General features: G+C 43.6%; 1 protein-coding gene across 1 annotated transcript in view; it reads left to right on the top strand.

Moving 5' to 3' along the window:
- LOC106568737 (potassium channel subfamily T member 2) overlaps window positions 1-21,894 on the top strand; it is a 78,718-nt gene that overhangs the window by 48,720 nt on the left and 8,104 nt on the right. Inside the window, exons 23-26 of the mRNA XM_014139336.2 lie at window positions 13,427-13,538; window positions 17,909-18,010; window positions 20,039-20,122; window positions 20,566-20,694. Coding sequence (XP_013994811.1) covers window positions 13,427-13,538; window positions 17,909-18,010; window positions 20,039-20,122; window positions 20,566-20,694 — 427 coding nt within the window. The remainder of the gene's footprint in view (window positions 1-13,426; window positions 13,539-17,908; window positions 18,011-20,038; window positions 20,123-20,565; window positions 20,695-21,894) is intronic.

The raw sequence follows: 21,894 nt of genomic DNA, 5'->3' as shown, positions 1-21,894 counted from the left end.
TCTTGCATGATTGTCTTCTCCAACTCCTATTATGAGTAGGACATCATGCTTGGGTACTTCTATTTGTGCTTGACAAATTAAGAATGGAGTCCCCACTTGCCAGTCTCCTTTTTCCTTCAGCTGGCCATATTTCTTCTGTAACTCCTAACAGAGTTTGTATTTGTGCATCTGTTGTATTGCTTGAGCAAGGCGCCCCATTTGAAACAGTGTTCTGACATTCCAAACATCCAACTTTCATTTTGGATAGTCTCAATGACCTTGCGTTGCAATCCTGTCGTATTCAAATGTATCCACTCACAGGCCAGGCCCAGAGGGCCATGGCTTCTGGGTGAGAGTAGAAAATCCCCTTGTTCACTTGGGTCAAAAGATCCCTGCGTAAATGGTAGCTGCCAGGGCTGGTTGTAAAGCAGGAGAGTGATCTCTGTAAACCAGAGCTTCCCTGGCTGTAGAGGGACTCTAAGATGAGGAATGAGCCTTGTTTCCTCACTATGTTTACCAGAGTGGGGAGTGTCAGGCATAGAGAAGGAAAAAGCATAAGGCATCACCCTTGCCATTGGTGTGCTGGCATCACCCCCTCCCTCCCCCTGTGGTGCATTTTCACTACTTGGCGATGGAGTCGGCAAAAAAACCCTCAGGGTTGTCACTTCTAGCAGCGGGCTCTCTAGAGGTTGGAATACGCGTGTCATGCGCACCCATGAGTGCAACAACGCTGCCAAAGGGGCAGAGAGTGTGTCCCAGTAACTGGGATACCTCACAATGTGTACAAGGCATATGAGCAGTGTTATTTTCTGAAAAACATACTTGATCCTCTTAGACTGTGCCCCTAGTGAGCAGCAACAGGTTTGCAGCAATAGGTTTGGCTATACGGTGTCACCAAGCGGTGATATCGGCAAGACAGAGCAGCCGGCGGAATAACATAAGCCATCAAACAGTGTAGCTAAAAAGGAAGAAGGAAACATATTGGTTACCCAGACGTCCTAATCCTAAGCAGTAGAGTAGCAATGTGTCTGGTCTTTCTTGTCCCTACTCCTAAAATGAAGATTAACAACAGCAAAAGTATACCCAGCTGCTCACTCCTGTAAAGGGAGGTACAGATAGCTGTATGGGGCTCTGTCGCCTGATAAAGGTGCCCTAAGAGAGTGGGCTAAGGGAGTTAGCCAAGAAAACCTGTTCCTCACCTAGAGTGATGGTTCCCCCTCATGGCGTTCTGAGGTGTATTCGTGAACCTATTCAACTGTGTTCGCTTGCACAGAATGGACCGTTTTTAGGCAGAATGTGCAGGGCATAAGAGAAGGACCAAAACAGATGGCAACTGGCAATCCGTCATCCTGCTCTGTTAGTCTGAGACCGGAGGGAGAGCATTCCTTTTCAGGTTCCTGGCTGGAACCTGAAAAGGTGTTGAAGTGAGAGTCTAGGGGAGGGAGGGCACTTGGGAATGCAGCTCCTCTATTTTTCCATGTGAGCAAGACCATGAACGTGAGCTGCTGCACATGGAATCTTATTTATTTTTTCATAGACGTGCCTCCCACTGCCACATTTTAGTCATTTAGCAGACGGTCAATTTTCACCTAAAATGACATACCCAAATCTAACTGCTTGTAGCTCAGGCCCTGAAGCAAGGATATGCATAATCTTGGTACCATTTGAAATGAAACACTTTGAAGTGTGTGGAAAAGGAATGTAGGATAATAGATCTGGTAAAAGATAATACAAAGAAAACTTTGAAATGCAAGAGAAAGGCCATAATGTATTATTTCAGCCTAGGTGCAATTTAGATTGGCCACTAGATGGCAGCAGTGTATGTGCAAAGTGTTAGACTGATCCAATGAACCATTGCATTTATGTTCAAACTGTTGTATCAAGACTGCCCAAATGTGCCTAATTTGTTTATTAATAACTTTTAATGTTCAAAATTGTGCACTCTCCTCAAACAATAGCATGGTATTATTTCACTGTAATAGCTACAGTAAATTGGACAGTGCAGTTAGATTAAATCATTTATGCTTTCTGCCCATATCAGATATGTCTATGTCCTGGGAAATGTTCTTGTTACTTACAACCTCATGCTAATCGCATTAGCCTACGTTAGCTCAACCATCCAGCGGACGGGACACCGATCCCAATTAAGATGGCTAGGTGGGACAACCACGTATCACAGGCATAGTAAGGGGGGGTCAAGTGCAATTTTGTTGGTTCAGGATTTCTTTTTTTTGGGGGGGGGGCGGGGTGTCAAGGTGAGGAAGGTTATTATTTAAGATGCTCTTTGAAGAGGTAGGGTTTCAGGTGCTTTCGGGAGATGGGCAGGGACTCTGCTGTCCTAGCTTCAGGGGGAAGCTGGTTCCACAATTTGGGTACCAACACAGAAAAGAGCTTGGACTGGGCTGAGCGCGAGCTGCCCTCGCGTAGGGGTTGGAGGGCCAAGAGACTAGAGGTGGTAGAACGGAGTGCTTGGGTTGGGGTGTAAGTTTTGAGCATGGGCTGTTCCTCTTGCTGCTCTGTAGGCAAACAGCTTGGTCTTGTAGTGGAGTGCACCATAGAGCGGGGTAGCAATGGAGAACTTGGCAAGTTTGAAAACCAGGCGGGCTGCAGCTTTCTGGATAAGTTGTAGAGGTTTTATGGCACAAGCGGGGAACCCAGCCAACAACGAGTTGCAGTAATCCAGACGGGAGATGACAAGTGCCTGGATTAGGACTTCCGCCAATTCCTGTGTGAGGTAGGGTTGTACTCTACGGATGTTTTAGAGCATGAACCTGCAGGAGTGAGTCACTGCTTTGATGTTTGCAGAGAACGTCAGGGTGTTGTCCAGGGTCACGCCAAGGTTCTTTGCACTCTGGGAACACTGTGGAGTTGTCAACCATGGTGGAGAGGTCATTGAGTGGGCAGGCCTTAGCTTGAGGTGGTGGGCCGACATCCAAGCTACGATATCTGCCAGGCACGCAGGGTGTCAGAATGGGGGAAAGAGAAAAGTAGTTGAGTGTCATCCGCATAGCAATGATAGGAGAGACCATGTGAGGATGACGGAGCCGAGTGACTTGGTGTATAGAGGGCCAAGATCCGAGCCCTGGGGACAGCAGTAGTGAGCGTATGTGGTGCAGACATACAGTGCGTTGACTCCCTGACTTTTTCCACATTTTGTTACGTTACAGCCTTATTATAAAATTTATTAAATTGTTAGTTTTTTTCTCAATCTACACACAATACTCCATAATGACAAAGCAAAAACAGTTTTTTTCAAATGTGTATATATAAAAAAGAAAACGGAAATAACACATTTAAATAAGTATTCAGAGTCTTTACTCAGTACTTTGTTGAAGCGGCTTTGGCAGAAATTACAGCCTTGAGTCTTCTTGGGTATGACACTCAAGGACATTCAGAGACTTGTCCCGAAGCCACTCCTGCATTGTGTTGACTGTGTGCTTAAGGTCATTGTCCTGTTGGAAGGTGAACCTTCACCCCAGTCTGAGGTCCGGAGCGCTCTGGAGCATGTTTTCGTCAAGGATCTCTCTGTACTTTGCTCCGTTCATCTTTCCCCTCGATCCAGACTAGTCTCCCAGTCCCTGCCGCTAAAAATCCACACAGCATGATGCTGCCACCATGCTTCACCGCAGGGATGGTGCCAGGTTTCCTCCAGACGTGATGCTTGGCTTTCAGGCCAAAGAGTTCAATCTTGGTTTCATCAGACCAGAGAATCTTGTTTCTCATGGTCTGAGAGTCCTTTAGGTGCATTTGGCAAACTCCAAGTGGGCTGTCATGTACCTTTTACTGAGGAGTGGCTTCCATCTGGCCACTCTACCATTAAGGCCTGATTGGTGGAGTGCTGTAGAGTGACCGACACAATCCTGTCTCGGACCTCTATGGACAATTCCTTCGACATCATGGCTTGGTTTTTGCTCTGACATGCACTGTCAACTGTGGGACCTTATATAGACAGGTGTGTGCCTTTCCAAATCCTGTCCAATCAATCGAATTGTAGAAACATCTCAAGGATGATCAATGGAAACAGGATGAATACTTTAGTAAAAAGGTATCGGTGTTATATTATTTATAAATTTGCAAACATTTCTAAAAACATTTTAGCTTTTCAATATAGGGCATTGTTTGTAGATTGAGGAAAATCCTTTTTTTAAATCCATTTTAGAATAAGGCTGTAATGTAACAAAATGTGGAAAAAGTGAAGGGGTCTAAATAATTTCCGAATGCACTGTAGATCTTCTCCACAACACATAATAGGAGCGGCCAGCCAGGTAGGATGCAATCCAGGAGTGTGCAGAGCCTGAGACGCCCAGCCCGTCGAGGGTGGAGAGTAGGATCGGATGGTTCACTGTGTCAAAGGCAGCAGATATAGCTAGGAGGATGAGAACAGAGGAGAGAGTCAGCTTTGGCCATGCGGAGAGCCTCCATGACACAGAAAAGAGCAGTCTCGGTTGAGTGGCCCGTCTTGAAGCCTGACTGTTTAGGGTCAAGAAAATCGTTCTGAGAGAGACAACAAGACAGTTGGTCAGAGACAGCGCGCTCAAGTGTTTTGAAAATAAAAGAATGGATACAGGTCTATAGTTTTTGACGTCAGATGAGTCGAATGTTGGCTTCTTCAGAAGGGGAGCAACTCAGGCCATTTTGAAGTCAGAGGGGATGCAGCCAGTGGTCAGGGAAGTAAGGAATGGGAGGTCTCCAGAAGGGAGGAGGGAATGGGGTCAAGCTGGCAGGTTTGTTTGGCAGCCAAACCTCACTAGTCTCAAGATTTCATCTGGAGAGTGAAGGGAGAAAGAGGTTAATGCGTAGGGTAGTTCTGTGTGAGTGGGACCAGTGAACTCAATTGGCGGAGGAGCAGATGTCAACCTTCTTTTCAAAGTGGTTGACAAAGTCGTCTGCAGAGAGGGAGGAGGGAGGGTGTGCAGGATTAAGGAGAGAGAAGGTGGAAATAGTTTAGGGTTAGAGTGATAGAGTGGCTTTAGCAGCAAATACAGAGGAAGAGAAGGTAGAGAGGATGGAGTGAAAGGATGATAAGGAAGTTTAGTTTTCCTCCATTTTTGCTCAGCTGCCCGCAGTCATGTTCTATAAGCTCGCAATTAGTCACTGCCATGGAGCAGGAGGGGAGGGCCTAGCCGGCAAGGAGGAAAGGGAACAGTGCGAGTCATAGGGGGAGGAGAGTAGGGTTGAAGAGGCAGAATCAGGAGACAGAAGAATTTAGCAGAAGGGAGAGATGATAGGATAGAAGAGGAGCAAAGATTGCGACGGCACATGATCATCTGTGTAGGGGCTGAGTGGTTAGGGTTGGAGGAAAAGGAGACCGAAGGAAACAAAATAGTGATCAGAGACCTGGAGGGGAGTTGCAGTGAGATTAGTGGGCAAACAGCCTCTAGTAAAGATGAGGTCAAGCGTGTTGCCTGCCTTGTGAGTTGGAGGGGATTGGGAAAGGGTGAGGTCAAAAGAGGCAAGGAGGGAACAGAGAGAGTTGGAAAGAAATTAATCGAAGGCAGACGTCGAGAGGTTGAAGTTGCCAAATACGAAGAGCAGTGAGCCATCATTAGGAAATGAGCTTATCAAGGTGTCAAGCTCATTGAGAAACTCTCCAAAGGCACCTGGTGGGCGATAGATGACAAATGTTAAGCTTGAGTGGACAATTGACAGTGACAGCATTGAATTCAAATGAGATGGACAGGTGGGAGAGGGAAAAATAGAAAAATCTCCAGTTAGGAGAAGTGAGTAGCCCTGTGCCACCACCGGGACGACCAGATGCTCTTGGACTATGAGAGAAAATGTAGTCAGATGAAGAGAGACCAGCTGGAGTAGCAGTGTTCTCTGGGGTGATCCATGTCTCCAATGGTGCCTAAAAGGGACTGAAGAGCAGCATAGGCTGAGATTAAGTCTGCGTTCTTGAATGCTGATCGACAGTTCCAAACACTTTCAGATACCAGGATTTCCACACATGGGTTGTGCGTGCAGGATACTCTAAATTAGAAGGGTTGCAGCCAAGGGGTGGGGCGAGTCTGTAAAGCCTACAGAGAGGAGCGAACAAGTATAGAAAACACACACAGAGTTGCCAAAGTCACAAATGAGATCATCAGAAAATAACTAGGTAAGATACTAAAGTGAGAGTGGTGTGGAGCCTTCCTCTCTTTCCTTCCACGAACAACTCTACAGAAACATCTTAGTTTTGCCAACGAAACTGCCGCTGACACGAACTCCGCTGAGAAACCAGGGGAAACTGTACTAACACATTGTTTATTGCCTAGCAGAGGTGAAGAGCACACCTCCTTGTACTAATTGCCTAGGAGAGGTAAACCACTCCCCCTCCAATACAGCCACTGATTAACAAAACAAGTCACAAATGACCCCTTAATCCTGGTTGATGTGTCAACAATCATTTGCAAGTTATGAGCAATCAGCAGTTCACACACCCAGTAGGCTACTGGGAAGACAGGCAGCACTTAAAATAGATGGCCCTAGCTTGCAAAAAGACAGTACTAGACAGATAAAGACCAAAAATATACTTTACTAATTTTGCTATTTGATTTTGAATTTTAAGACCCCTTGAAGTATAAAAAAAAATATTGCAAAAAATGTATTTGATGAAAATTACTTTTTGGCTTTACTGTTATTAGCCCATACAAACGCATTGAATAACAGATTCACCACATGGAACAACAGATACTCGGGATGTCTCATGGTCTGACAAACACCACTCTAGCTCTGTCACCTTTCACCGCAGATGCGGAAGTGCGACATAGGCGGATGCGGAGGATCAATGCAAAAACAGATATCTAGCTTAAACTAACAGATTTTTATGGGGATTTTGAATTATGCTAATTAGATTTCCATGGGGGCGCGGACGTCGACCATAGGGTGTTAAGAGGGCGGAACCTTGCTGCGGCTGCCACAAAGGACTGTTTACCTCCAGGTTTGCCCTGGTTGAAGGGTCTAACCTGGGTATTGGCAGTCTGCTACGTCACCAGGGGTTTTGGTCCCCCAGAGTCAGCTTTTTGGATAGTTCCAGGAACCAATGGGCTGCCACGGGTCCCGGGTGTGCAGGGCAGGCAGAAGTTGAAGGCTTTGCCTTTTTTCTTACGCATGTCACACTTCTGGCACATGGCGGTGACAGGGGGCCAGAACAACTCCTTTGGTGTCACCGGGGCATTCAGGAAGTCCACTTTTTCTTTGCCTGACAACCTGGACAAGCTTAACCAAAGAGCACCCTCTCTCAACACCGCCAGGCTCATGGTACGACTACAGGTTTAGGTCTGTAATCTTACAAATCTTATCCAAGGCATCTGCATCATAATGTATCATAATGGCACCGGAGGAGATGGCTGCCGTTTTACGGTCCCTTAACCAATTGTGCTATTGTGTGTGTCTTTTTGTGTTATTTGTAACTTATTTTGTACATAATGTTTCTGCCAACCATGTCTTATGACCGAAAAGAGCTTCTAGATATCAGCACAGAGATTATTCACCCCGTACCGGACAAAACTTTTTCTTTAATGAGTCGGACGGGAAGGATTTACTTCAGACGCCCAACATGGCCCTCATCCCCGTCATTCGCAGGAGAAAGAGACAGAGATATTGGGGACAAAGGTCTGAGTGCCTTGTAAGGATCCGAGGGCGAGTGAGTAATCTTCCTCTACCATCGGTCCTATTAGCCAACGTACAATCAATGGATAATAAAATAGATAAACTACGATCATGTATATCCTACCAACGGGACATTAAAAACTGTAATATCTTATGTTTCACCGAGTCGTGGCTGAACGACGACTTGAATAAAATACAGCTGGTGGATTTTATGCTTTTTCTTCAGGATAGAACAGCGGCCTCACGTAAGACAAGGGGTGGCGGTCTATGTATATTTATAAACAACAGCTGGTGCACAAAATCTAAGGAAGTCTCGAGGTTTTGCTTGCCTGAGGTAAAGTATATCATGATAAGCTGTAGACCACACTATTTACCAAGAGAGTTTATATTCTTCGTAGCTGTCTATTTACCACCAGAAACCTATGTTGGCACTAAGACCGCACTCAATGAGCTGTATATGGCCATAAGAAAACAGGAAAATGCTAATCCAGAGGCGCCGCTCCTAGTGGCCGGGGACTTTAATGCAGGGAAACTTAAATCCGTTTTACCTAATTTCTACCAGCATGTTAATTGTGCAACCAGATGGAGAAAAAAAACTCTAGACTACCTTTACTCCACACACAGAGACACGTACAAATCTCTCCCTCGCCCTCCATTTTGTAAATCTGACCGACACTCTATCCTCTTGATTCCTGCTTAAAAGCAAAAACTAAAACAGGAAACACCAGATGATGCGGATGCTACACTACAGGACTATTTTGCAAGCACAGACTGGAGTATGTTCTGGGATTCATCCAATGGCATTGAGGAATACACCACCTCAATGGCATTGAGGAATACACCATCTCAGTCATCGGCTTCATCAATAAGTGCATCGATGACGTCGTCCCCACAGGGACTGTACGTACATATCCCAACCAGAAGCCATGGATTACAGGCAACATCCGCATCGAGCTAAAGGCTAGAGCTGCCGCTTTCAAGAAGCGGGACACTAATCCGGACGCTTATAAGAAATCCGCCTATGCCCTCAGACAAACCATCAAACAAGCAAAGCGTCAATACAGGATTAAGATTGAATCCTACTACACCAGCTCTGACGCTTGTCGGATGTGGCAGGGCTTGAAAACTATTATGGAATACAAAGGAAAACCCAGACGCGAGCTGCCCAGTGACGCGAGCCTACCAGATGAGCTAAATGCCTTTTATGCTCACTTCGAGGCAAGCAACACTGAAGCATGCACAAGCGCACCAGCTGTTCTGGATGACGGTGTGATAACGCTCTCGGTAGTTGATGTGAACAAAACCTTTAAAGGTCAACATTCATAAAGCCACTGGGCCAGACGGATTACCAGGACGTGTACTCAAAGCATGCGTGGACCAACTGTCAAGTGTCTTCACTGGCATTTTCAACCTCTCCCTGACCGAGTCTGCAATACCTACATGTTTCAAGCAGACCACCATAGTCCCTGTGCCCAAGGAAGCGAAGATAACCTGCCTAAATGATTACCGCTCCGTGGCACTCACGTCGGTAGCCATGAAGGGCTTTGAAAGGCCGGTCACAGCTCACATCAACAGCATCCTCCCGGACACCCTAGACCCACTCCAATTTGCGTACCGCCCCAACACATCCACAGATAACGCAATCTCAATCACACTCCACACCACCCTTTCTCACCTGGACAAAAGGAGCACCTATGTGAGAATGCTGTTCATCAACTACAGCTCCGTGTTTAACACCAGTGCCCACGAAGCTCATCACGAAGCTAAGGACTCTGGGACTAAACACCTCCCTCTGCAACTGGATCCTGGACTTCCTGACGGGCCGCCCCCAGGTGGTAAGAGTAGGCAACAACACGTCTGCCACACTGATCCTTAACACTGGGGCCCCTCAAGGGTGTGTACTTAGTCCCCTCCTGTATTCCCTGTTCACCCACGACTGCATTGCCAAACATGAGCAAGACAAAGGAGCTGATCGTGGACTACAGGATAAAGGGGGCCGAATAGTCCCCCATTAACATCGATGGGGCTGTAGTGGAGCGGGTCGCGAGTTTCAAGTTGAGTGCTCTGATTGACTGGGCTTTGTACGTCTTCTGAAAAATGGAGGCAGAAAAGCGCTCTGTCTGGCAAGTGGGGTCGAGGTAGTCAGCCAGCTGGGGAACATTTTGCATGTCCAGGCTAGGGGAGCCCCTAGCAAGGATCTTTCTGGTAAGGGTTTTTGCCCATGAGCCCTTTGCCTCCCTGTCGCAAGCTGGGACCGTGGTTACAGGTCCCTCACAGAATCCTGACACCAAGGGAGTGGGCCACTTGATCCCGAAGTCTGGCCACGGCTCGCTCGCAAATGTTGAACTCCAAGCTGGGGAGGGCAGACCCCCCCCATTCTGGTAGCAGGGTGACATTGGGAATTATGAAGGGGGAAGAACAGGGTCTTTTGGTTGCAAAGTTGAGGAGAACCACGAGATTAATCCCGTCATCATCCTCGTCATCCCCTAGCTGGCCTTCCCCTGACACCAAGTCGTCAGACAGTGAGTGGAGGGAATCTAGGCTATCTGTGACTTCGCCGCAGCTGGGCCCGGTCGCGGAGAGCTGAATCTCAGCCTTGGCCGGTGGCTTTGATGTTAGAGGGGCAGCAGAGACAGAGGTTTGTTTTAGCCGCCTCCTCAAACCCGCCCTAGTCAGTGTTTTGTAGTGATCAAAGGACTCGGGGTCATCGAGTGCTGCTTGAGCAAGTTCCCTTCCCAGGCAGTTGATGAATAGAAGGTGAAAATCTTTCCCTGCAATCATGGATCCCCAAGCGCAAGAACGTGGTGGTTTGAGTGCTTGACTTATCCTGGGATGGGGGAGCAGTGGCCATTGTGTATAGAACAGGGCTTGCTAATACCAAGGCTCCTGTTGTAAAAACAATGTGCCAGCAAGGAGGCTTTGAATAGGAGTAAGCTAGCTTGTTAACCTCTTACATCTAGACGTTCCGCTAGCGGAACACCTGCTCCAATATCCAATGATAGGAGTTTGTATTTCGCGCCACGCCTCGAAAATCCAAAAACTTCCATTTTTCAAACATATGACTATTTTACACCATTTTAAAGACAAGACTCTCCTTTAACCACACTGTCCGATTTCAAAAAGGCTTTACAGCGAAAGCAAAACATTAGATTATGTCAGCAGAGTACCCAGCCAGAAATAATCAGACACCCATTTTTCAAGCTAGCATATAATGTCACAAAAAACAAAACCACAGCTAAATGCAGCACTAACCTTTGATGATCTTCATCAGATGACACTCCTAGGACATTATGTTATACAATACATGCATGTTTTGTTCAATCAAGTTCATATTTATATCAAAACCCAGCTTTTTACATTAGCATGTGACGTTCAGAACTAGCATTCCCACCGAACACTTCCGGTGAATTTACTAAATTACTCACGATAAACGTTCACAAAAAACATAAATTATTTAAAGAATTATAGATACAGAACAAAATAGCTTTTCGGTGAAAGCACATTTTGCAATATTCTGAGTAGATAGCTCGCCATCACGGGCTAGCTATTTTGACACCCACCAAGTTTGGTACTCACCAAACTCAGATTTACTATAAGAAAAATTGGATTACGTTTGCTGTTCTTCGTCAGAATGCACTCCCAGGACTTCTACTTCAATAACAAATGTTGGTTTGGTTCCAAATAATCCATAGTTATATCCAAATAGCGGCGTTTTGTTGTGCGTTCAAGACACTATCCGAAGGGTGACGCGCCCGGCGCGTTTCGTGACAAAAAAATTACAAATATTCCATTACCGTACTTCGAAGCATGTCAAACGCTGTTTGAAATCAATTTTTATGCGATTTTTCTCGTAAAAAAGCGATAATATTCCGACCGGGAGTCGTTGTTTTCGTTCAAAGACTGAAAATTAAAACATGGAGTCGTCTCGTGCACGCGCGCACCAGTCTCATTGTTCTCAGATCGACCACTTACCAAATGCGCTACTGTTTTTCAGCCATGGCCTGCAAAGTCATCATTCAACGTTCTGGCGCCTTCTGAGAGCCTATGGGAGCGTTAGAAAATGTCACGTTACAGCAGAGATCCCCTGTTTTGGATAGAGATGATCAAGAAGGCCAAGAAATGGTCAGAGAGGTCGCTTCCTGTTTGGAATCTTCTCAGGTTTTTGCCTGCCAAATGAGTTCTGTTATACTCAGACACCATTCAAACTTAACTTCGGTCCGATATTCTTCTATGACCTTAGAATCGTGAAGCTAAAAACGGTCGGTCTTGTTGACACAAACGAGTGAACGTATATTAAACAAAACGAGAGAAGGGAGATATGCCGTCTGTGCTAGTGTGGTTAGCTTGCTTTCCAACGAGCTAGACAAGTTAGCTTATGCTCACGGTTGGCCTGAGAACAGTTAAGCAGGAAGACAGGGATCAAGTCATGCTGAGGAGAGCTTCAGAAAATGTAGTGATGAGTGAGAATAACCAGAGGGTGGGGCAAGTGGCACCTTATAAGGACGGAGGTGCTCACCTCATTTGCCACTTGATTTGTCTGTCTCTGACAAACACTGTGATTGGTTCTTCCTGTAGTGATCCGCCTATCAGCGAATCCCTATTGTGAGACATCGGAACAAGTATTTGAAAGAAAACCACTATCAATATGCAGACAGGGTTACCAAAATCACTGTTAAGTTTTTAATCTTTGGCAAAACTGTTTTATAGTCCAATACACCGGACCACATGTTCAGGCATTTTATGCAGGCATTTATATGATATTAAAAGTGTCATATACAGGCTAATGTTTTAATAAACCTTTAAACACAGTTTAACATTTTAGAGATGGGTTTCAAGATTAATTTTGATGAGAGGGATTGTAGATGAAAGACAGGAAAAGGTACACACTGCAGAGCTAGTTTCCTTGGCAACATTACCACAATGCATCAGTGAATTAATTAGTTTTCTGATTTATTATAGTTTTCATGTTGTCAGAAGGTTAATCAAAACATTTCAACTCACCTTAGTATTTTCACCAGACAACATAGAAACTTGCACAAACATGTTTTGAAAAACATCGATTTGGGGTTAATGTTTCATGAATTGCACCCACTGTTATTATCTAGCGATATGATATAAACTATATCAGGTAATTTAATATATAGTGTACCCCTTCCCTTTTTTGACATTTTGTTATGTTACATTCTTATTCTAAAATTGATTAAATCGTTTTTTCCCCTCATCAATCTACACACAATACCCCATAATGACAAAGCGAAGATAGGTTTTTAGAAATGTTAGCACATTTATTAAAAATACAAAACATCTACCTCGATTGCTCAGTTTGGCCAGGCGACCAGCTCTAGGAAAAGTCCTGGTTGTTCCAAACTTTTTCCATTTTAGAATGATGGAGGCCAGTATGTTCTTGGGGACCTTCAATGCCGCAGAAATGTTTTGGTACCCTTCCCCAGAGCTGTGCCTCAACAAAATCCTGTCTCGGCGTTCTACGGACGATTCCTTAAATTTCATGGCTTTGTTTTTGCTCTGACATGCACTATCAACTGTGGAACCTTATATAGACAGACAGGTGTGTGCCTTTCCATATCATGTCCAATCAGTTTAATTTACCACAGGTGGACTCCATTGAAGTTGTAGAAATATCTCAAGGATGATTAATGGAAACAGGATGTAGCTGAGCTCAATTTCAAGTCTAACAACCTGTTTTCTCTTTGTCATTATTGGGTATTGTGTGTAGATTGATGAAGAAAAACATGAATTTAATACATTTTAGAATAAGGCTGTAATGTAACAAAATGTGGAAAATGGAAGGGGTCAGAATACATTCCAAATGCACTGTATATTGTTTCTTCTCACACAGGTTGTTCTCCAGTCTCAGTATCATCACAGAGCTAACCCACCCGGCCAACATGAGGTTTATGCAATTCAGAGCTAAGGACTGGTACTCTCTGGCTCTCTCTAAACTGGAGAAGGTAAAATCGTCACTGAATGTACACAAACAGTACTTCAAGGCCGGGATATAGAGCAACACACTGGACACCGGACAAAGCACATTTTAAAACCCCTATAGGTCTTAGCCCTTAGATTGCCATATATATACTATGCTAATATATAGTACCAGTCAAAAGTTTGGACACACCTACTCATTCAAGGGTTTTTCTTTATTTTCACTATTTTCTACATTGTAGAATAATAGTGAAGACATCAAAACTATGAAATAACACATATGGAATCATATAGTAACCAAAAGTGTTAAACAAATCAAACTATATTTTAGATTTTACATTCTTCAAAGTATCGACCCTTTGCCTTGATGACAGCTTTGCAAACTCTTGGCATTCTCTCAACCAGCTTCACCTGGAATGCTTTTCCAACAGTCTTGAAGGAGATCCCACATACAGTATGTTGAGCACTTGTTGGCTGCTTTTCCTTCATTCTGTGGTCCAACTCGTCACAAACCATCTCAATTGGGTTAAGGTCGGGTGATTGTTGGAGGCAAGGTCATCTGATGCAGCACTCCATCACTCTCCTATTTGGTCAAATAGCCCTTACACAGCCTGGAGGTGTGTTGGGTCATTGTTCTGTTGAAAAACAAATGATAGTCCCACTAAGCGCAAACCAGATGGGATGGCGTATCGCTGCAGAATTCTGTGGTAGCCATGCTGGTTAAGTGTGCCTTGAATTCTAAATAAATCACAGACAGTGTCACCAGCGAAGCACCATCACACCTCTTCCATGCTTCACGGTGGGAACCACACATGCGGAAATCATCCTACTCTGAGTCTCACAAAGACACGGCGGTTGGAACCAAAAATCTCAAATTTGGACTCATCAGCCCAAAGGACAGAGAAACTTTTGTTTCTCTTTGCTTATTTGAGCTGTTCTTGCCATAATATGGACTTGGTATTTTACCAAATAGGGCTATCTTCTGTATATCACCCCTACCTTGTCACAACACAACTGATTGGCTCAAATGCATTAAATTGAGAGAATGCCAAGAGTGTGCAAAGCTGTCATTAAGGCAAAGGGTGACTACTTTGAAGAATCTCAAATATAAAATATATTTTGATTTGTTTAACACTTTTTTGGGTACTACATGATTCCATATGTGTTATTTCATAGTTTTGACGTCTTCACTATTATTCTACAATATAGAAAAGAGTAAAAAGAAAGAAAAATCCTTGAATGAGTAGGCGTGTCCGAACTTTTGCCTGGTACTGTATGAAATTGTTTAAAGATGGTAATAAAATGTATAATTTAGCCATTTGATTTTGAATTTTAGAACCCCTGTTGGCATAGCATTTTTTTATTAAATAAATATTTGATGAAACATTGAATTTTGGCCTTTACTGCTATAGGCTAATCCACAGAAACGCATAAAATAACACATTCTTAAATGGCAAAACAGACAGGAAAAAATGAATTATAAGGGACATGGTTTTGGAGTGTCTGTCCTAGATCTGAGAAAAATCTTTTTTTAGACCCATTTTTGGTCCCGTTATTTTTTGTACATTTGACCACGTATGCACTTTTTGCAATTTTTACGGCCCCGTACTTGGTTACCTTCTGACGATGAAATCATGACTTCGGTTATCTTCAGGTCGGAAAGCCGGAACACTAGAAAGAGGCCAGAGTTCCCGACTTGGAATTCCGAGTTGGATGACCGTTCAAAACTATTTTTACCAGTCGGAGCTCGTTGTCGCGAGCGCACTGAAGTCGGAAGTGAGAGATTTTCAAGTTTCCATTTCCCAGTTGTTTTGAACACAACATATGTCCCGGACATTGGCGGAGATGTCAGCCCAACCGTAAAGTAGATGCTCGTTATCGTCTGTTCAGTGTGCTGCTCGATATCACGCATTGGATTGTATAGGTATTTTTACTAATTATTTCTTCAAACTATTGTGTGCAGATGTCTGTAGCTCTATAAATTCAACGTTTACACCAATGTCTTGTTGTCTCCAGCAGCAAAGGCTACTCGCATTGAGTAGTCTTCAAAGCAAAGGAACAGATGGTTATACATAATTATGCAAAGATTGGACAATAGCCTACATACAGTACAAACATATTACTTTTCCATTTCCAAAGATACTGGTGATTAACCCAAGATACAGCCACCTCCCAATTATTGTCACCATTGATAAAGATGAGCAAAAAAATACTGTATAAAATAAATAATACAAATACTCAGCTATATTGTATTCTAAAAAAATGCCTTTAAAAAAATAATTTATGTGATTGGAAAGCACATTGGGAGGGATCTTAGACCATTCCTCGATACAGAATTTTTCCATAGCCTTGATATCCTTTGATCTGAGCTTATGGATTCCACTTCAATTCAAACCACAGGTTTTCAAAGGGGTTTGAGATTGCCATCGCAAAAGGTTGATTTTGTGGTCAATAACCATTCATTTTTTTTATTTTGATGTGTGCTTAGGGTTATTGTCTTTCCGGAAGATCCACTTGCGGCCAAGTTACAACCTCCTGGCAGAGGCCAGCAGGTTTTTGGCAAAAATGTCCTGGTACTTGCTAGAGTTCATAATGCAGCTGACCTTAACACGGGCCCCGTGACCAGTGGAAGCAAAACAGCCCCATATCATAAGATTCACGACCATATTTTACAGTATGAGGTTATTTTCAGCATATCCATCCTTCACTGGTGTGCATGGACAAAGTGCTAAACATTGTGTCATCTGACCATAGCACCGGGTTCAATCCAAGTGCAAATGTAAGTTTGCCTACTCCAGGCTGGTTGGTTGCTCTCAATAAAGGCTTTTTCTGGCAACCCTCCCAATGAGCCTATTGGCATGGAGGTGGTGTCTAATTGATTTTTCTTTGCCTCCCAAACCATCTTCCTTACTGCGCGTGGGGACAAAATACCCTCGTGTCCAATACCAGGCAAGTTTACCAATGTTCCAGTGGTTATAAATGTCTTAATTGTTGCTCTAATAATAGTATGCGTTTTTTTTTTTGCAGTTGTTTTGTACCCAATTCCTGAATTGTGAAGATCAACAACCATTTTTCTCTTCTTGTTTGTGAGATCTGTACTTTTTCCTATAGTGATGGATGACAAATGGATTTTACATGTCTTACCTAGGGCTGTTACAGTGACTATATTACCAACACACCAGCAGTCACGTGTCACAGGAACTATGCTTATCCAAAACGGAACTCTGATGCCGCTGATGGTCAAAGAGTACCAGGGTATGAGTTATAATACCCATAAAACCTAGTGGTCAAACAGAGAAATGGTTCTAATCGTTTTTCCACCATTCATTTTTCCCATGAGGGTTTTTAGAAACACTTAAAATAAAGGCTGTATTTCATGTAGGCTTACCCCAGCGTGACGTTTTGATAACCGTGTAAATCCCTGTATGACGAGGTGACTTTTATAGGCTACATGTTCCAAATGTCTGCATCAGTAGCTTGTAGGCTATGCATGGAAGCCCAGAGATGCTAAATGTGTTTATGTTAATTAAAGTAAATGACCTACACGTGTTTATATGAATTAATGGTCAATTACCGCAGAACCGGTAGTTATTTGCAAGACAGTTACCAGCTGACAAAAATTCTCTATTGGCTTTAAATGACTTGTTAAACTAAATATTTTTCTCTGAGCAATTGTATTAGTATAAAATAATCTAATGTTCAAAGTTTTTTGACCATATAATATAGCTCAGTATTTGTATTGTTTATTTTATACTGTCTTTATCTTTATCAATGATGGCAATACTTTTGAAGGTGACTGTATCTCATCGGTGTCGTTTCCAATGGGAGCAAATTAAGCATAGTGGGCAGAACAAACAAAGAGGTGGGCAGAGCCAAGCACAGGCTTACGAGATTCAAGTTAATGAGATGCTATTGGCATGTATTTCCATATTTCCGTTAGGGAATGCCTAATCTGTGAAGTGCGCATGTGCGATAACAATCTGCCCTTGCACTGCTTCTAAACAATGCCATTTTTTGAAACTCTTTGAATGGGTCAAGTCTACAAAGCTTAGTGCACTCTGTTCATAATATATTCTAGTTTTGGTAACAGAAAGCTCTATTGAGATCAAATGTTTCATCGATGAGAAAATGTTGGCCATGTTTAATCTAGCTCCATCTTCTCCCACTTCCCACCACTAGACTTCCTCTCTTCACCATATTTGGTGGTGAGAAGAAATTCTAAATGGATTCTACAGATTTATACACCCTGTGAGGCTATCCTAACATTAGTTTGTTGGTCTTCTGTGTCCCTGACTGGTATACAGTATGTCTATGGGAGCAGAAAGAGCTTTGTGATTCCTGCATGTATTGAAAAGCACTGTACAAATATGTATTAATATTACTTATTATTTATTAGAAAGAGCGGGAGAAAGGCTCCAACCTGGCTTTCATGTTCCGCCTGCCATTTGCTGCCGGGAGGGTCTTCAGTATCGGCATGCTGGACACTCTCCTCTACCAGGTAACCAGGCAGTAATAACCTGTACTGTACTGCAGCAGAGAGCATAGGAATGCTGTTGAATGTATACTCACTGTTGAGGTAGCTACCTAATTAGAGGTTTATGGTACTGTATACAGAGGCTAATCTCTTTAATTAGCCTACAGAGGCTAATTAAAATAAGGTTATCTCTGTGGCAGAGACTGGTTTTGCCAAAGGGCAAGTACTGGAGTGATTATAGTTATTTATTGCCCAAAAATGTACCAACCAGATATTTACTTTTAAAACCCTTAATGGAATATACACTGCCCCAAAAAATAAAAGGAACACTAAAATAAACACTAAAATAAAAGGAACACATCCTAGATCTGAATGAATGAAATAATCTTATTAAATACTTTTTCTTTATATAGTTGAATGTGCTGACAACAAAATCACACAAAAATAATCAAAGGAAATCCAATTTATCAACCCATGGAGGTCTGGATTTGGAGTCGCACTCAAAATTAAAATGGAAAACCATTCTACAGGCTGATCCAACTTTGATGTAATGTCCTTAAAACAAGTCAAAATGAGGCTCAGTAGTGTGTGTGGCCTCCACGTGCCTGTATGACCTCCCTACAATGCCTGGGCATGCTCCTGATGAGGTGGCGGATGGTCTCCTGAGGGATCTCCTCCCAGACCTGGACTAAAGCATCCGCCAACTCCTGGACAGTCTGTGGTGCAACGTGGCGTTGGTGGATGGAGCGAGACATGATGTCCCAGATGTGCTCAATTGGATTCAGGTCTGGGGAACGGGCGGGCCAGTCCATAGCATCAATGCCTTCATCTTGCAGGAACTGCTGACACACTCCAGCCACATGAGGTCTAGCATTGTCTTGCATTAGGAGGAACCCAGGGCCAACCGCACCAGCATATGGTCTTACAAGGGGTCTGAGGATCTCATCTCGGTACCTAATGGCAGTCAGGCTACCTCTGGCGAGCACATGGAGGGCTGTGCGGCCCCCCAAAGAAATGCCACCCCACACCATGACTGACCCACCGCCAAACCGGTCATGCTGGAGGATGTTGCAGGCAGCAGAACGTTCTCCACAGCGTCTCCAGACTCTGTCACGTCTGTCACATGTGCTCAGTGTGAACCTGCTTTCATCTGTGAAGAGCACAGGGTGCCAGTGGCGAATTTGCCAATCTTGGTGTTCTCTGGCAAATGCCAAACGTCCTGCACAGTGTTGGGCTGTAAGCACAACCCCCACCTGTGGACGTCGGGCCCTCATACCACCCTCATGGAGTCTGTTTCTGACCGTTTGAGCAGACACATGCACGTTTGTGGCCTGCTGGAGGTCATTTTGCAGGGCTCTGGCAGTGCTCCTCCTGCTCCTCCTTGCACAAAGGCGGAGGTAGCGGTCCTGCTGCTGGGTTGTTGCCGTCCTACGGCCTCTTCCACATCTCCTGATGTACTGGCCTGTCTCCTGGTAGCGCCTCCATGCTCTGGACACTACGCTGACAGACACAGCAAACCTTCTTGCCACAGCTCGCATTGATGTGCCATCCTGGATGAGCTGCACTACCTGAGCCACTTGTGTGGGTTGTAGACTCCGTCTCATGCTACCACTAGAGTGAAAGCACCGCCAGCATTCAAAAGTGACCAAAACATCAGCCAGGAAGCATAGGAACTGAGAAGTGGTCTGTGGTCACCACCTGCAGAACCACTCCTTTATTGGGGGTGTCTTGCTAATTGCCTATAATTTCCACCTGTTGTCTATTCCATTTGCACAACAGCATGTGAAATTTATTGGCAATCAGTGTTGCTTCCTAAGTGAACATTTTGATTTCACAGAAGTGTGATTGACTTGGAGTTACATTGTGTTTACGTGTTCCCTTTATTTTTTTGAGCAGTGTACAATGTGTTCATATGTATCCCAGTGTTCATAGGATATAATGCTAGTTGAATTGATCATAAATGCCCCTGTTTATTAAATTACTGTGCACAAAAACACTCTTTGACATAATTTCCTTAACTTTTCTTCTGTTTGTCCTGGTCTGCTTTCCCAGTCGTTTGTCAAAGACTATATTATCTCCATCACCAGGCTGCTGCTTGGCCTGGACACCACCCCGGGCTCTGGCTTCCTCTGCTCTGTGAGTTACTCTCTGTCGGGGTGCACCTCAATAGTCAAAAGTATCTTCCTTCTCATTCCAGATGATAGGCAAAAAGGCAAGGATTCTCTTGGTTCATCCCAATAGTATAATGTGGCTTCCTCTCCTTATGTCAGATGGAAGGAAAGAAGTAAGGAGGTTTCTGTAGACTATTTTAAGATGCACCTGTTGTACAGTAGTCCTATGTGTGACAGCACAGCAGTTAAGATCTGAGAATATACTCAGCAAACTGCTTAATGCATGCTTCCCTTGTCTGTCCAAATCCTTATATTGACAGGTAAGTGACTCCAGTCGGTGTACATCTCAAGGTTATAGTGTAATGCACAGTGTTTCTGGAATCTAGATCAATATGTTGCTGCTGCAAGGAATGTGTTTTTCCTGTATAGAGAAATGGCATTGGAAATGACCTCCTCCTCACCTTTTAGATGCAGATCTCCGAGGATGACCTGTGGATCCAGACGTATGGAAGGCTCTATCAGAAACTGTGTTCCACTGTCGGTGACATTCCCATCGGCATCTACAGGACAGAATCCCAGATGGCTGATTCCTCCGAGGTGCCCTCTAGACTCCAAGGGTGTTCTAATAGTTATATAATTTGTTTGGCCGTAAAATGCCAGTTTAGGTTGAATGTTTGAGTTAATTACATATTACAGCGACATTGATTATAGTGTCATTATGGTTCATTGAAGTCATTCTGTTGTGCTTTGTGTGTGTGTGTTTTTCTTCATTTGTTACGTTAACATGTTTAGTGTTTGCATGCTTTCATGATTATTTAAGCACATTACAACACAGTAAGAGTCATTGATATTATTCCTCTTTACTTTTTTATTTCCCCATAAGCAATGCGAGCCATACTCCCAAGTAAGTTCAGCCCCATTTATGAGATTCCATGATTTGTGAAAACCAATTAATATTCAAGCTGACATATGGAATTTGTTTTAAGATGGTCATACCATGGATCATTTAGGTATTTGATTTTTTAAATTTTAGTTCCCCTTTAGGGATTAAAAAATAATAAAAATCAATGTATTTGATCTTTAGTACCAAATCCCATGGCAACGTATTGAATAACACATTCATAAATGGCAAACATATCTCTAGGAGATACAGTTGAAGTCGATGGTTTACATACACTTATGTTGGAGTCATTAAAACTCGTTTTTCAACCACTCCACACATTTCTTGTTAACAAACTATAGTTTTGGCAAGTCGGTTAGGACATCTACTTTGTGCATGACAGAAGTCATTTTTCCAACAATTGTTTACAGACAGATTATTTCACTTATAATTCACTGTATTACAATTCCAGTGGGTCAGAAGTTTACATACACTAAGTTGTCTGCGCCTTTAAACAGCTTGGAAAATTCCAGAAAATTATGTCATCACTTTAGAAGCTTCTGAAAGGCTAATTGACATAATTTGAGTCAATTGGAGGTGTACCTGTGGATGTATTTCAAGGCCTACCTTCAAACGTAGTGCCTCTTTGCTTAACATCATGGGAAAATCAAAAGAAATCAGCCAAGAACTCAGGAAAAAAATTGTCGACCTCCGGAAGTCTGGTACCACGTTCATCTGTACAAACAATAGTACGGAAGTATAAACACCATGGGACCACGCAGCCATCATACCGCTCAGGAAGGAGACACGTTCTGTCTCCTAGAGATGAACGTACTTTGGTGCGAAAAGTGCAAATCAATCCCAGAACAACAGCAAAGGACCTTGTGAAGATGCTGGAGGAAACAGGTACAAAAGTA

Source organism: Salmo salar, chromosome ssa14 (assembly GCF_905237065.1).
Source record: "Salmo salar chromosome ssa14, Ssal_v3.1, whole genome shotgun sequence".
Lineage (NCBI taxonomy): Eukaryota > Metazoa > Chordata > Actinopteri > Salmoniformes > Salmonidae > Salmo > Salmo salar.
The sequence above is the reverse complement of the archived record's forward strand: the minus strand, read 5'-3'. Positions and strand labels throughout refer to the sequence as shown.